The sequence below is a fragment of the Lissotriton helveticus genome, chromosome 9, assembly GCF_964261635.1.
Source record: "Lissotriton helveticus chromosome 9, aLisHel1.1, whole genome shotgun sequence".
NCBI lineage: Eukaryota > Metazoa > Chordata > Amphibia > Caudata > Salamandridae > Lissotriton > Lissotriton helveticus.
The window spans coordinates 1,156,646,431-1,156,661,823 of record NC_136070.1 but is presented as its reverse complement, the minus strand read 5'-3'; the positions used below and the strand labels follow the sequence as shown (position 1 = coordinate 1,156,661,823).

The 15,393-nt window shown below is 40.5% G+C and overlaps 1 protein-coding gene across 2 annotated transcripts in view; it reads right to left on the bottom strand.

Moving 5' to 3' along the window:
• The window catches only part of BICD2 (BICD cargo adaptor 2), a 300,929-nt gene that overhangs the window by 33,738 nt on the left and 251,798 nt on the right, over positions 1-15,393 (bottom strand). For both annotated transcript variants that reach the window (XM_078661607.1, XM_078661606.1), the window contains exon 3: positions 668-820. In XM_078661607.1, the coding sequence (XP_078517733.1) occupies positions 668-820 (153 nt within the window). The remainder of the gene's footprint in view (positions 1-667; positions 821-15,393) is intronic.

The window sequence follows — 15,393 nt, the reverse complement described above, 5'->3', positions numbered from 1 at the left end:
GGTGGCTTGGAAGCCCGCTCCCACACAACCATGCTCATAATCAGGCCCTTTAGTGTTGTGTGAGGAAATCCCTTTGAGATAATTTGAGGAAACCTGATTTTAGTATAATCCAGACTCCCCCACTGATTCTGGTTCCATTCATCGCATGGGCGCGGCACTTCAGAATCCCCATTATATACAAACTGCATATTAATTTAATGTGGATGTGCTAGCAAGGGATTTTACTCACAGCAAGCAAAAAACCACATCTGACAATTATTTCAGAAGTATGTTTCTATTAACAAATAGGCTACTTGGTACCAAATGTATGCAATAGAACTTAGGCCAAGTGTTCCAAGACAAACTTTGCCAAAGCAATATGGGGAGGGGCAATGCTGTGTTTCAGTGACTGGCACTTGAAAAAATATTATCATGGCATCTCCTTACCGCCACAAGTACAAATGAATGCAAAGTTTAAGATTAATCATAGTTCTGGTACTCTGAATTGGATCACAATCTTCTATCTCTTATCCCGTCAGTAGCGTTGTGCCAAATCACCAAAGTGGCTTTTTAAAATGATCAATTTTTGGATGCAAATCAATAAACCCTTCATTACACATTAGCATTAAAAATTCTTCTCTGTTTTACACCATTCATCAGTTAAAGTGTTTGAAGTCACAATGCTTACCTGGCTCTGCTTGAGGATGGACACTTGTTTCTGGAGGGTGATGTTTTCCTCCTCGAGCTCAGTGTAATCCTGTAGCAATCGGGCTTCTCTGAACTTGTACTCCTTGATGTCATCCCGCAACCGGCCTCTTTGGGCCTCCACGTTCTGGTTGAGCTGTAATGAAAAAGTTTAAACATTACACAGAGAATGGGATGCCTGCAAGGTCCATATGCAAGGAGACAGAGCGATAGCATGAGCATTACTTCAAATTCTAGCTGAACCTTCGCTGCTTAATCGCACTAGTAAGAAGAGCGAACATTAGAGGTCCAGCATTTCATTTAAGAAAATGACTTCAATAATTATGGTCATAGGGTGTTCAATGAAGGCTTAGAGAATGCAACACTTGTTTCACAAAAAGTCCACAGAGTATGTTTAAGGATTTATCTTGTAGGCAGGTGATTACACTTTGACACCAGGAAGCATTTTCCCAAATACTCATTTCACTTCAGGGTTTGTCAGCATCATAAAATATTCAGGATTGTTACAGAAATAGCAGCACCGACAATAAATCACAGGACCAACTCTGTTGAGTGCTTTCAGCTTTTCAGTTTTGAGGTTGATAAAATATGTACCATTTACTTGCACAACTGTACACTAATGAATTGAGAAAAAAATGAATTTCTAACATCTCTGACTTACAAGTTATCTTTATTTACAATGCAAAAATGCAATTTTAAAGAATACGTAGATCATGGACATTGGTACTCTGAAAGGCTAGGTATAGATAAAATGACCTCAAATAACTAATAACATCACAGATCTAATGTTCTGTCCTCCTCTTAAGACTTTCAACAACTTGATATTTGCTGCAAGGAAAAGGGCAATGAGTGGAAATGACAGAAAATTAACAGGGCTCTTTGAGCCCAGTTTGCTCTCTGTTCCTCGCACTACTATCATAACCCTGGAGACCAGAAGCAGCCCGGGTAGTGTCAGGTGTACCAAAGGACAGATGAACCTGGGTTAACATACAACTGCTACCTTCCAACTCATAGCCATGCAATTCATTTCGCAAGATCCATCTATGTAGAGGCGGGGGGATGTCAGGCCAGACGTTCTCAGCATCAGTACCATGCGCACCCTTTACAATGGGTTACTTAAAAGCTGGTGTCGTTTCAGCCAATCCATTCCAACACTGAACTCGGGGCCACCAACTCCAGTGAGAAGACCAGCACATTTGGGTCATTTCAAATTTAAAGAAATAACAGGGAAAAGACAGGGCACTCTTTGTGCTAGGTCCTCTACCCAGGAATTCTCTTTCTCATTTATAACACTGCTTAAGTATCCAAAAAATACTTAAGGCACTCGAAGACCTGGCTACTTATTTAAGAAACTTAAGGACACCCATGTCTGAGACCTGGGGTATAGTGAAGTCGGTGATACTATGCCAATGGCCAGCCGAGTACTCGAGTGCAGCACTAACCCCGGGAAGATTCGACCCCTTTAAAAGTTTTCTGTAGGGCGCTAAGAAAGTAGGTGCTGGCCTTAAAAATTGGAAAAATCCATGTCCTTCTGAAACATGAGAATAATGTAAATTCTAAAGTTGTTAAGACTTCATGTTTTTCACAACTCCTATTCAGTTTGAAAGTATGCGGTTGTAGCACATAAATAGTTGTGTTTAGGGCTTTGTGGCTGTTATTAGTTAGCCCCATCAGAAAAAGATCAACAAAGCGGCATTTGAATCTGTCAGCAAAAAAAAGCTGTCAGCAGTATTTGAATGTGTCCGTGGTAAATCGTGCAGTGCTTGACATTACCAGCCGATTGCTTTATAAAAAACTATATTTCATCGCTGCCAGTGGTAGGTCACTACATACAACTGTTCTACAATAAAGGCTAATACCGTATATAGTTTTTATTGGCGACAAATGTTCAGAACATGCGTTCCTAACAAATGTGTAACTGTACACACTGCAGAGCTATGCCGAAAATGTGCATACATTTATCTAATTTCAGGGATTCACAGGACCTCCAAAAAGTACCCATGGAAATGCACTTTCAAGTGTGCTTGTGTGCCACTGTGCATTGGAGAACACCCGGTTAGAATGTGCAAACGGTAAAAAACCGTTTCAACGCAACTTTTACCACAAACTACCTTTACAACGCATTTTTTTACAACGCAGGATCCTTTACAACAAATGTCTTTACAACGCATGATATTACATCGCAGATGCCTTTACAACGCATGCCATTACAACGTAAGTATAGGTAAGTATATAATATTATTAAAAAATGTAATTAAAATTAATTTAATTTAATTTTTATTTTACTTTAATTTTCTTATTTTTTAACGTTGTAATGGCATGCGTTGTAAAGGCATCTGCGATGTAATATCATGCGTTGTAAAAGCTTTCGTTGTAAAGGATCCTGCGTTGTAAAAATTGCGTTGTAAAGGTAGGCGTTGTAAAGTATGCGTCGTAACGCCATACATCCCCCGGTTAGAATGTGCAAACTCCGAAACCCCCGTGACACATGGGGAAGTAACTTTCACCATGCCACCCTAGAAGTGACTTTATTTGTGCTGCTCTCGGGATTAACTGTCCTGGTAGCAGGGTACCTACCTGTACAAGGCCTTGACTATGCCCCAAGACATATTTGTGCATACTGTCCAACTTTTGTAACTGGCAACTACTTGGTGCAAGGTTTCCTGCCCATTAAACTGGTAATTTGATCATAAGGGCAAATCGGATTTGAAGGTAAGATGGAAATGTGTCCTGATGGAGATGCAGCTATCAATAGTGCAGCAGATGCAGTGGCACAGAAGCACAAGGTTGTGAGGAGCAGATTACACTATAATTAGGACTGTGTTTTTTTACTAATGAAAACAGTGCAATGTGGGCATTTGCAATGCTTGCTTTAGGGTCCACAGCAAGGCTTTAAGTGGGAAGAAAAAAGTGGGGGTCTTGAAAAGGACGTGGCTTATGGAATTAAGGGTGTGGCTTACAGACAAACTAAACTTCTGTGATTCTCACAGAGTACCACCTAGTCAGTATTCTGGTTTTTCTCTGAAGTTTCTTTTATTGCATCCAGATATATATCACAGTAACTGACATACACCTAAAACTAACCAGAACTACTGGCTCAATCAACTGTTGCTGTTTAAAATAAATAAGTAACAATGATTTTGTTGTGAATAATTAATATAAATGTTTAATTTCTGAAATTGTGAGACTGTCAATTAAACACGATTGAGGCCTGTGAAAGCGGTAGTGGTCTTCAGAGTGTCAATGACTCCGTCACGTGCACTCTATGTTAGATATGTATGCCCTTTTTCTCTCCACATCTCCTCCATCTGCATTTCTTACACCCCATCTTTTTCCTCTTCAGCACCCTCTTTGTAATCTTTCCTGAATTTACTTTCTCGCACCTCTTTCACTTCACCACCCTCCGCACAACGCATTCATTCACCTGTAAGCACTGCATTTACTTTTGCCTTGACAACTGTGTACCTCCTTCACACACATTTACAAACAAAATTACGAATGCAACTGTGATACGTGACCATTGTTCTGGTCACTCTGCAGAGAGGCCAAAGATTGCATGAGCATGAACTTTGAACATATTTTGACCCAGTGACAGACACCGTGAGACTCCCACACTGCCTCAGCCTCCACACCAGAGCACTCAATCATGGGCTGTCATAAACTCCAGGAGGAACCATGGAAGTCATTTAGGCATAGTTAGGCAGTTGTGACCCCTAACTTGCCCCTTGCTACCCCTGGCACTGCCTTAGCGACCCCTGGTCTCAGAGGTGGCAAAATCAGTGCCAACAACACAGGGTTGTCTCGCATTATCAGAGTCAGGTTCTAGCCACGTTTTCTGCTAATTTTTATTACCTTAATGGTGAACAATAGTTTATTATTCACTATTAGTGTAATAAAAAGTGGAGCATCAAGATCTGGATAAGAAAAATAAAATGGTTTTAATGTATGTTGTTTGCGTGCATGTGGGTGAGAGAGCGTGTATATGTGTAAGCATGTATGTTTATATATATCGAAATGAATACTCCAACCACTTCCACCAAAGCCTCGGCGGCGAAGAAGGAGAAGCGAACCACTTGTAGGCAAGATGTTTTTATTTAACCATATCCACAGCAATTGACATGTTTATATATATATATATATGGGTTCGTGGATGTGTACGTGTCAAAATGAGTATGTATAAATGAGTCAGAGTAAGAGTGAGTGAGAGAGTACGATTAAGTGATTCAGGGTGAGAGGGAGTGCATGAGAGTAGGTGAAAATGAATGAGTGCAAGTCATCGCTATTGACAGAATGAGTGTGAATACGTGAATGTAAGTGAGCATGTGTTGTTACGCCTGCAGATCCGCTGTTGTACCAGGCATGCTTCTTGGCTTATAGAAGCACCCATGACAAAATGTTGGCACTGGAATACAGGAGGCAATATTAGCATATGGAATACTCTCTGCAAAATGCTACTGCTGGCACTCCGGAGGTAAATTTTGGCATGGAACGCTCTTGAAAAAATGCCAGTGCTGGCCTCCTGGAGGAAATTATTGGCATAGTTGGCACCTGTGGCAAATTGAATGTGATGGCACATTGGAGGAAATTCTTGACATATGGGAAGACAACTGTGGCATGGTCAAGGGGCCATCCATGACAAAATGTGGTTCTTGACATACAAGACACAACCTTTGATGTGAGGGACCTCCATAGTGCAAGAGAAGCCGTATTAGGAACATTCTAGGACTGGAATATTGTATGTAATGTTTTAGAAAAAGGGGCCACAATGGCAAATTCTGGTCCTAGCAATGGAGGTCGTTTTTGACATAAGGGGCACCCATAGGACATTTCAAAAACCTAATTGGGTGAACTCATGGGAACTGTCCGATTTCAGTAGCTTGCTTGGCACAATATGAAAGGTCTGAATATTAAGTGGTTTTTTTTGGAGCCTATGGCTTTTTACAAAATGTAGGTGAAAATTGTGCTTTAAAATGCACTAGTAAAGTCCATTTTTTTCAATATTTTCTCAAAGAGTAACCCTCACCCTTTGTTCTCCCCTAGAAGAATATATAATATTAATTATGAAATTATGTAACTTCAGCAATGTTAATTATTGTGATGGCATCGGGATTAAGGTTATGTGACATTACTTCTTGGGATGATGCAGAGTAAAAGTTCATATTATGTCACTTCCTGTGACATCATTAAGGTCAAAGGGTATATGATGTCACTTCCGCCAACCCTGGCATTTTGGTGAATCGGCGTCCATGAGAGGAACCCAGTTCAAAGTATGTACGATACAAGAGTACTATGTTACATTAAACAAATACTGAAAGACAGCATCCTGGAAATAGATAACACTCTTAGGAATGCAAGATTAGGTGAAACGTGAAATATAAGCAGGAACTAAATGGCTGACATGAATCAAATTAACGTTCATACAATTCACAGTTCAGAAATTGATCAATGTTTTTGCCATTGCAGCTAAGGACATGAGTAGGAGAAATCAAGCATTTTTGGTGATTACAGCTAAGGTCATGAGTATAGGGCCTGATAGGTACCCGTTTCAATGTCCATTTTTAATTACTACCGGGTCTGAGGCCCAGAGTGACCCAGCCCCTTACAGCCCTGGTTCACAGAACCCCTGGCACGCCACTATCCCTGTTTCTGTGAGTCTGGATCATGGAATTTCCATCTGCACATAAAGTTCCTGAAATGCACACTAAACCACAATCCATACATTTATCAACAGTTTGCAGGTGTGATCCACAAACATCAAACTTCAAAGGCTAGCTACAGCTCATTGAGTCCCAGAAGTTTGAATGTTGCGGTATTTGTGGTGGCCGGTTTACCACAGGCAGACAGACTATACGTCGTGCTGAACAGCCTCTTAACACTAAGACCTCTGTCCGTAAGCCATGTGGTCAAATATAACTTGCCATGCCCATCACGCCCATTCTTAGTAAAAACCCCAACATCTGGGCAGGGTTCAATCCACCATGATTCAACCCTGTGATATTCAGATAAAACATGTATGTAAGACAGCTGCATTAACCTGTCGTACTGAGCAGAACAGAAAAACCATAGATATTCGATACCTAATCTAACTTGTAGGACAATGACAGCAAGAACACTGCCGCGTTTCAAAATAAGGATTGGCAAAACCAAACGGTCTAGCATTGGCCACCTTGCAATGGTTTTATGTTTATTTATTTTGCACACATGGGCAAAAGATATTAAAAGTTAACAGTAATAAATAATTTTCAAACAATGTTTCACAGCATGGCATGCATATGTATGCAAAAAACAAACCATTAAAAAACGACCCATCGTAAAATAAATAAAATGAAATAAAAGCAGAAATAAAAGTAAGATTGGCTACCAAGCCCTGGCACTAAAGGGGGACTGCATTTTAGGTGGACGTGCACATGGGCAAAAGAAAAAGGCGGTCACTCACAGCAAAGGAAGACAATGACTGGAATGGCCTGACCCTTTGATCCATGATCAATAAACACTGTGGTGTACAGAAGCAAAATGTAAATGATAGTTGAAAAGACAAACAAAGGAAGAAGGCTGACGGTAAGCCCAGTAAATAAAGTGGCTAAAATGGGCTTCTTCTTAATTAGAGACACAAATTCATCAATTTGCCCCAGTGTGCACTGAAAATGTGAAAGCACTCTACAGGGTGAATAGGCAAGTATTTCTGATAAGGCTCCAGCTGTAAAGGGCATGGCTGATTCAATGCAACACACATTGGCAACTTCGAGGGCCCATCTTTGAGTGAGCTTCACGTTCACTTAACTCAGTGGCTAAGGCTCAATATACACTGGTGTTTTTTCTATAATATTTGCTGATGTCTTTAGGGTCGTCCAGACAAAACCAGTGGCTGCAACACAGCCTTCTCAAAGCACGGATCCTAAGATATGAAAAGCTCCAGAGAGTAAGCAACCACCTATCTGTTTTTCTATTCCTTAATCCTTAAATTTGTGATACCGGATGTAACTGTGTACTATTGTAATGTACACAGATGCCCCAGTCAGGGACTCAACTCACAACACTGATGAGGAAGACAATTACAAGTTAAGAAACAATTCAGGAGAAAATAACTATCAAATTAAACATGCAAAATAAAACCATAAACATTAAAAATGAATCAATATTAATTATAAAAGATTCACATCCTAGTAGAGAAGATATAGGTGAATACTTAGCGCATTCATTGCAGAAGGGAGATCTTTGTTCTAAATGCATGTTTTCATATCGGGCTATCTTAACCTTCCATTAGGGTGGATTTGAAATGTGATTTAGGATATTAAAGCTATCCATCTTGCATGAGATAAAACCACCGACACATACGAGTAAGGTTTCATTCAGTATTTAAAATGTAATTTCCCAGCACCCTCACCGTGGAAGACTTCATTCAACAACCTGCCTGAAGAAGGTATCAGATGAGCCGGCTTCTACTAAACAGGGATACAGGTCGGTATCCATTAGGTGTGCTGACACATGGAGCATATGCTGCTGGCATTGTTTATAAAGTATGCCTTGCTGCTGAATGGAATGAAGTACGCGACGATAAACTACACAAAAATGCACATGCAGGATAAAAAAAAATTGCTATTGGAAATTCTACATCCCGATCCACCGAAAGACAACACTGGAATTTTCCGTGCGGATACGTACCTATGATATCAAACTTCTGTGATCACTCTCAACTATTAAGCTTTGGGTATCCAAAAGCATTTTACCCACTCGAGCGACACATGCTAAACAACTTGTGTAAATAGCATTGGCAAAACCAATAGGTGTGCATCAGCAGATCCAAAAGGTGATACCTATTTGGCTTTGCCACTGCTTGTTTTACACATGATGTCATGACTACAGAAAAGAAACTCCTTCAGTTATACAACTGGCACATAATTATGGCTCCTGCTTTCGTAGTATTGTTTTCTACATTTCAACCTATATTGATCTAAATGTAATGTTTTCAGATTGTATTTATTTATGTTTACTGTTTTTTCTGCAACAACGAGATCTTTTAGCAAATCTTTCATTTAAATGAAAACCATACCCTCATATATAAGTGCACACCACCCCTCTCCTGCTCCCTGTTGGCTGCCTCAATTAGCTTTGCCAATCCTAGAGCCTTTTAGAATGCGCCGGCATTCAAACAGCCAATCGCTGCAACAGCCATGCTAAAAGCCATGCTGGAAAGCACTGTCATGCATGCAGGGCAACCTATGTGAACACTACGTTGTAGATGCTTTCAAAGCAATCTAAAAGCATCTTAGGCCTCATAAGGAGGACGGAAAACACTAACTAAATACTAATAATATGTATGAAATAAGCATAGGCAAAGCCCATGGGTCTGGCATTGGTGGCATCCCTTCTTTTGGCTTTAGCAATGGTTGTTGTGTCACAGTTGTAATAAACTTTAATTACTGGATAAGTTGCCGTGCCCTCACTTATGCAAAAAAAATAAAAAATAGGATAAAAGTGAAAATATTCTTTAGCCTCAAAAAACCACGCATTGATTTAATAGTAATTGGCACTGAATTAACTACTTTATGTGAGGATGTGCTCTTGTGAAAGAGCTAAATACCATCACTCAAAGTGAATTTATCCAATGGCTGTAGAGCGCTGTTCTAATGTCCCATGCTGTGGAGGGAGGATGAAATGTGTGATGACATGGATGACAGTCTGATGGATGAAGAAGCTGGATGAAAACCCTTATGAATAGGTATATTATGGATACTGTTTTAGTAAAATCAAAAGGTCTTCAGTAACACTAGACCAAAGACACATGCACAACAGAAAACAAACAAACTGGACTGAAAGTGTTCCGTCAGAGCACTAGAAGCTGTGCCAATCAGACAAATTTAAAGGACAGATAGCTTCTTTTTTGGGTGACGCCTCAGACACGCTTTCTGTTGCGAGACATATTGTTAGTTTACCTTGGACCTTGAGCCCACCCATTGCTTACCATTGGTTGGCTTTATTGTCACTCTCACAAACTTGATTCTTACTCATCAGCTTCAGTGTGCTTTCCTTCCTCTTCTTCTCCTGGAGCATGCACCCATTTCTTGTGTCCTTGTGATGCTCCCTTTTCAGGTGCTACTTTTTTTTCTTGTAGATTAAACACACTATAAGAGAGGGTGTGCTTTCCTGCTGTCTTCCAAGTGTACTACGTGATTTCTTTCTCACCTGTGTGTTTCTCCCCTCACCTCCCCATCAGTTGCTGCTTTTGCATCCTCCCTGCCTGCTCACCTTTCATTGCTCTTATTGTTTCCCTACTCCCCTCTCTTGTCTGTTGCTTCTCCAACCATACCTGCCGCACTACATTTGTACGTTTGCTTCTCCATTCATGACTGCCCACCCTCCATTGTCCATGCGCTTCCCCATCCATTCCTGTCTGCACTACATTTGTCAGTCTACTTTTCCATTCACGCCTGCCCACCCTCCGTTGTCTGTGTGCTTCCACATCCCATGCCCTCTGTGGTCCATGTGCTTCCCCACCCCGCCCGTCCACCATTTTTCATGTGTATTCCATTAGTACCCCGCTCACCCTCCGTTGACCATGTCCTTCCCCGCCCGCCACAATGTGTTTTCCATCCACAGCTCTGTTGTCCGAATGCTTCCCTATTGTAGTCTCTTGCTTATCCTTCTCTCTGCACCCACATCTATCTTTCTTGCCCACTTTCCCTGCATGTTTCCTTGTCACCGCCAGCTCCTCTAACCCACTACCAGTTCGGTTTAAAAAAAAAAAAAAGCATTTTGAGGCTCGATCCACAAACAGCCTCCGCAGTCTTGGTAGAGGCTCCGCAGTCATGGTGGGATGTCCGCAATGAGAAACTGTAGCGCAGAGATTTTGCCATGACTATGGAAGCTCACTGTGAATCGGGGCCTTCGTGTTATATCAAAAGGGCTCAATAGTGCTACCTGAAACAAACATTTGCAATACAATAGGTCTCACATTTGCAAGATTTTGAGCTATTGGCATTGTAAATGACAAAGCCTTTTATTTATGTGTTTAAACTATCTGCAATAATATTAGGCATTTTCATTTACAATACCAATAGGTCAAAGTTTTTAAAATGTGAGATCTATGACATTGCAAATGCTTGTTTTTTACAAGCTCCCCATGCTGCGCTTTCATGTTAATAGAGGCCACGCCCCTTTCTCTAGACGAGCTGTGTCTAAAGAAAGGCCCGCGGCCGCTATTTAAATGAAAGCGCTGAATGCTGCCCTTTTACCAAAAAAAGCATTTATTTTTCAAGTTGACAAACAAATGCTTTTTTTGTAAAAGCGCCCCATGAAAGCATGCATAGCGCGCTGAATGTTACAAGAAAGCATGTAGTGCCTGCAGTAGGAGAAACACATTAAAGAAAATAGTGCTTACAGACTAAAAAGATATACAGTGTAACAACCGGAGTGAAAGGGCCAGTCCTTATGGGAGGTTACAAATGAAGACAAGGCGGTACTAAGGAGAGACTAACAAGTCTATTAACGAATCAGAAGCCAGCATTTACGAAGAACAATGACACAAGCCAATGATAAATATGGGCGGAAAATGAGCGGGCTTCAATTTCATACTCCAATACAGCATGCCTCGCAGAGCAGTGGATGCGCTGTCCGGGCTCAACCTAAAAAGAGCATTTTACATAACGTTTATTTACTAATCCATCTCAGATTGGTAACAAAAATGAAAAAAATGCATGCCTCGTTTTGGATGTGTATGCATCCTAGTCGGGACACACCTACAAAATGATTTGAAGGCCATGTCACAGCGCTTTTTTTAATTTTATTTTTCTTACACATTTTTTTAGCCATGCTGCACAACAGAAAAATAATTTCCAAAGCCAATATGTGTAATTGGTGAGGCCTATTGACTTTGTGTTCTACTGCAGTACAAGATTTTCCAGGTCCAAGAGGGTTTATGTCTATGCCAAGGATAGGGTTTCTTGAGACAAATTCATGTTTTGTTTTTTATTTAACCCAGCAGGTAGGTCTTCTTTGAACTGCTGAATGTCAGATTTCATGATTATTCAAAAGCCCGTTAATCAGGGACGCGCTGAGCCCCTGCAGCATTAGGAGTCCATTTCTAAGCTCTTTCTAGCAGGCGGACCATGCTTCATGCAGCGGTGTGCACACCGCAGTGCACGCGCCCTTCTAGATTAAAATATAATCTGCTCTGGACTTAATTCGTATCCTCACTTCATATCCCACGCTGACCTTTTCAACTTTACATGGCAACATTCTCTGCTGTTACTCCAGCCTATTTCAGGAAATTGTAAACAAATCAGAAAATTGCTTAAACAAGGGCAAGATGGGAGTGAATGGGCTAAACAGGATTTCAAAAGCATATGCTGTAGCAGAGATCCGCTCCTGTGACGTCAGTGGGTTGACTCAGTGTGTGATAGATACACAGTCAAAGGGAGAGAGAGAACTCCTCTCACTGCCTGCTCTGTGCTGGGGATTTCTTCTCAGACATGAATATCAACTCTCCACGATAAAACCTCTATTAATAGCATTAGTGTGGTATTATATTCCAGACTTAAATATTATTTTAAGCCCAGGCTTCATAAATAACTCACATAAAATTATTTTAGAGACTGCTCTGGGAGAGGTAAGGGGAAAATGAGGGGGAAAGAGGGAAGGGAATATCATAAGAACAGGACAGTGAGAAATTGAGAATGTGAGAAATTCTATGTGAGAAATTCTAGAGAGTCTGGTATGGAGAAAGAAAGCAAGATGTAGAATAGGGAAAAAAAGGAGGGAAATTAATGAAAAATAAAACGAATATCAGACAGAAATACAAGCAACAAAATAGAGAAAACATGACAATTAGATAAGATGACTGGGAAGAAACAAACAAAAGAATGAAAGATAGCAAAGAAAAGAGAAGGGAGGAAGCGAAGAGAGAAAGTAAGGCAATTAAGAATGGAAAAAAGTAAAAGGGAATTTGCAAGGGAATAGAAGGAAGAAGGGAAGAAATAAAAGGAAAGGAAGGTAAAAAATTAGGAAATACAATCAAAAGAAATAAAAGCACAACCCCAGATAGAACATTATCAATAAGGAGGTTGAGAAAGGAGGGATTGTATTATGGGACGGGACTAAGGTTAGTAAAAAGATAAGAATAAAAACTTTGGGCCCGATTTAAGAAGGTAGTCCTATTTTACGACTACATCTAATTCTACATTACAGCACTTTGGGAGTTTCACCAGACTTTCTTACTGACAAAGGCGTGAGTTCCAACTGTCTAGACAAGCATGCGTAAATGCCCAGTATTTGAAACAAACACACCTACTCCTTTATTTCTAGCCATAAATGTTCTTATTTTATCAAATGTGTAAAGTACGCCTCCTACAGGTCAGGAAAGTAGATCTATTTTTGATTCATGAAAATAACTAAGTTATACTGAAGTGGGTGTTCACCCCACCCGTGTAGGATATCCCTGTTTACTGAGACACTCATGTGAATAGCCACTGGGGTGATTAGCTTAAAACTAACAAGTGTTTAAATGAAGCGTGCATGAGTAAGTTATGCACTATTATTTCACTGACTTAAGCCACTTCTTACAATTATCTTCATACAGTGTAATTTATGCAGGCATAAATGACAACTTAGTTTCTGCCATACGGCTTTTTTAATATAGCAAAAAAAGCTTAGTATGTTAGCAGCTTATAGCGCTGCTACAGTGTAATGAATTTACGTGGAGTGGAATGCAGATTAGCTTCCAAAAATTAAGGCCATGTAATAATTATTTGTTTAACATACTGCATGCATCCATGCTATAACTGATACTGCATGGTGTATTTGTTCATGGTACTGCAATCTCTGTAGGTGGTTGAGAGGCACTGCCATGGTGAATGAAGAGAAAACTATGTGCTACTCTGGGAAACGATTGTTATTCCTTTGAGGACTACAAATAATGGTGAATTACTAGCTTGCAACTGTAGTAACGCCTGCAGTGCACACACACCCCTTTCACATGTATGTGAAAAATAGGTGTTCACATGGGGGTTGAGGGGCGTGGGCAAGAACAAGCAAAGCATTATGTACACACCCAAAAGGTAGTAAGTAATTCCCTGGATAGTGAATGGTTTAGAAATATAATCCCAACGCTTCTCTGAACACACAACGTAAGGCGACAGAAATCCCACGTGAATAGTGCCATGTGTGTGAGAACTTTCACCAATCTGTCTAGTTTTCATAGAATGGGCGTTGGCAGGGAGCCATATGCAAAAACGATTTCAGTACAAGGAAAAATACAAATAAAAAAATCACAATTTTCCTAACTCTCTCTATATGTCAGCCTTTTTTGCACTGGGTACACGGATGAAATGTAGGCGGAGGAAAATTAGACACCAGACAGCAAGCAACTAAATGCAACCTACAGAGGCATACATACATTAGCACAATACACTGCAACCTATACTCGAGTGGATTCACAAAGAAATGTATGGAAATGTCCAAACAGCTGAAACCTAAGCATATGTTTTGTTTACATACCCTACCTAGTTAATGTGTGTTAATCTTATGCCTGGTCTTTAAAATATCAGTGAAACATAAGCAACTTTAGCTGGAGCGTGAAATAATGGTGATGAACATCACCGAAATATGTAACATTTGAATTTTTTTTATTAATTTTTAATATAAAAAATAGCCCATCTAAGAGAGGGCCTTTGTTTTGTTGCATGTTCTTACAGGATTCTGAATAATATTCCATTGTTTGGACCCTGAGACATGGAAATGCCTGCTTCTTCATTTCTTGCGTTTCCAGTCCCCAGTAAATCAGTACCATGTGAAATCCCAGATATGGCTTTAAATATTAATATTTGCGCAAGGTTGTCGAGTACAAAACCTGTCTTTCATCCTAAAATGTATGTGCAAGAGGTAATTAAAGAGGCTTCCTTCAAAGAGACAGATGTTCCACTTGTTCGACGTAAATTAGGGAAGTCTCAGTAGATTTTACCAAATCTGCCCAGATCCCCAAATTACCACTGTCAAGCGAGAGAATGCCTCCTGTCTCTTGATGCAGGGCCTGCTTTCAGGACAGATGCTGCCCTGAAATTATGCAATTTTAGGGTTCATTTAGACTGAATGCAAATGCTGCTCCTCTCCCATATTTTATCTAATAGGGGTCAAAAGAGGGTGTCACAGCTGCCTGGGACATGAATGCCAGACACAGTAAATTTTCAGGATTGTCAGGCGCGGAGCTTTGGCACACATGGATGTGCCACTAAACTGGAGGCGAGCAAAGGCCCTCCTTGAAATTTATTGCCTGGCAAACACTGCTGACCCCAAACAACCCCATGAAAGAGGAAGCCCTAACAGTATGGGGTGGCCCTCCTCGCTGTGCTGCTCAGAAGCAGCAACATCACATGGACTGGTGTTCCTTTAAACAGGCATTTGTGAAGGTAAACCTAGACAAAACACTATTTTAAAATGTGTCCCAGAAAATGGTCTTAGTAATGCTAAAAAAAAAGATCAATACTCATGTATGTGTTTATTTTATTTTATTTTTTGCGTGAACTTGAACCAAAGGCATTGGAGCGCTTTGCATGAGCACCAGTTACATTACACAAGAACACATTCATTTTTGGTAAGCAGGGAGAGATTAAGTGATTTGTCCAGAACCACAGGATGTTGAGTCGGCGCTAAGGCTCTAACCTGGTTCCCCAGACCTGAAGTCAGCAGCTCTGGCCGTTACACCAAACCCTCTCGTTT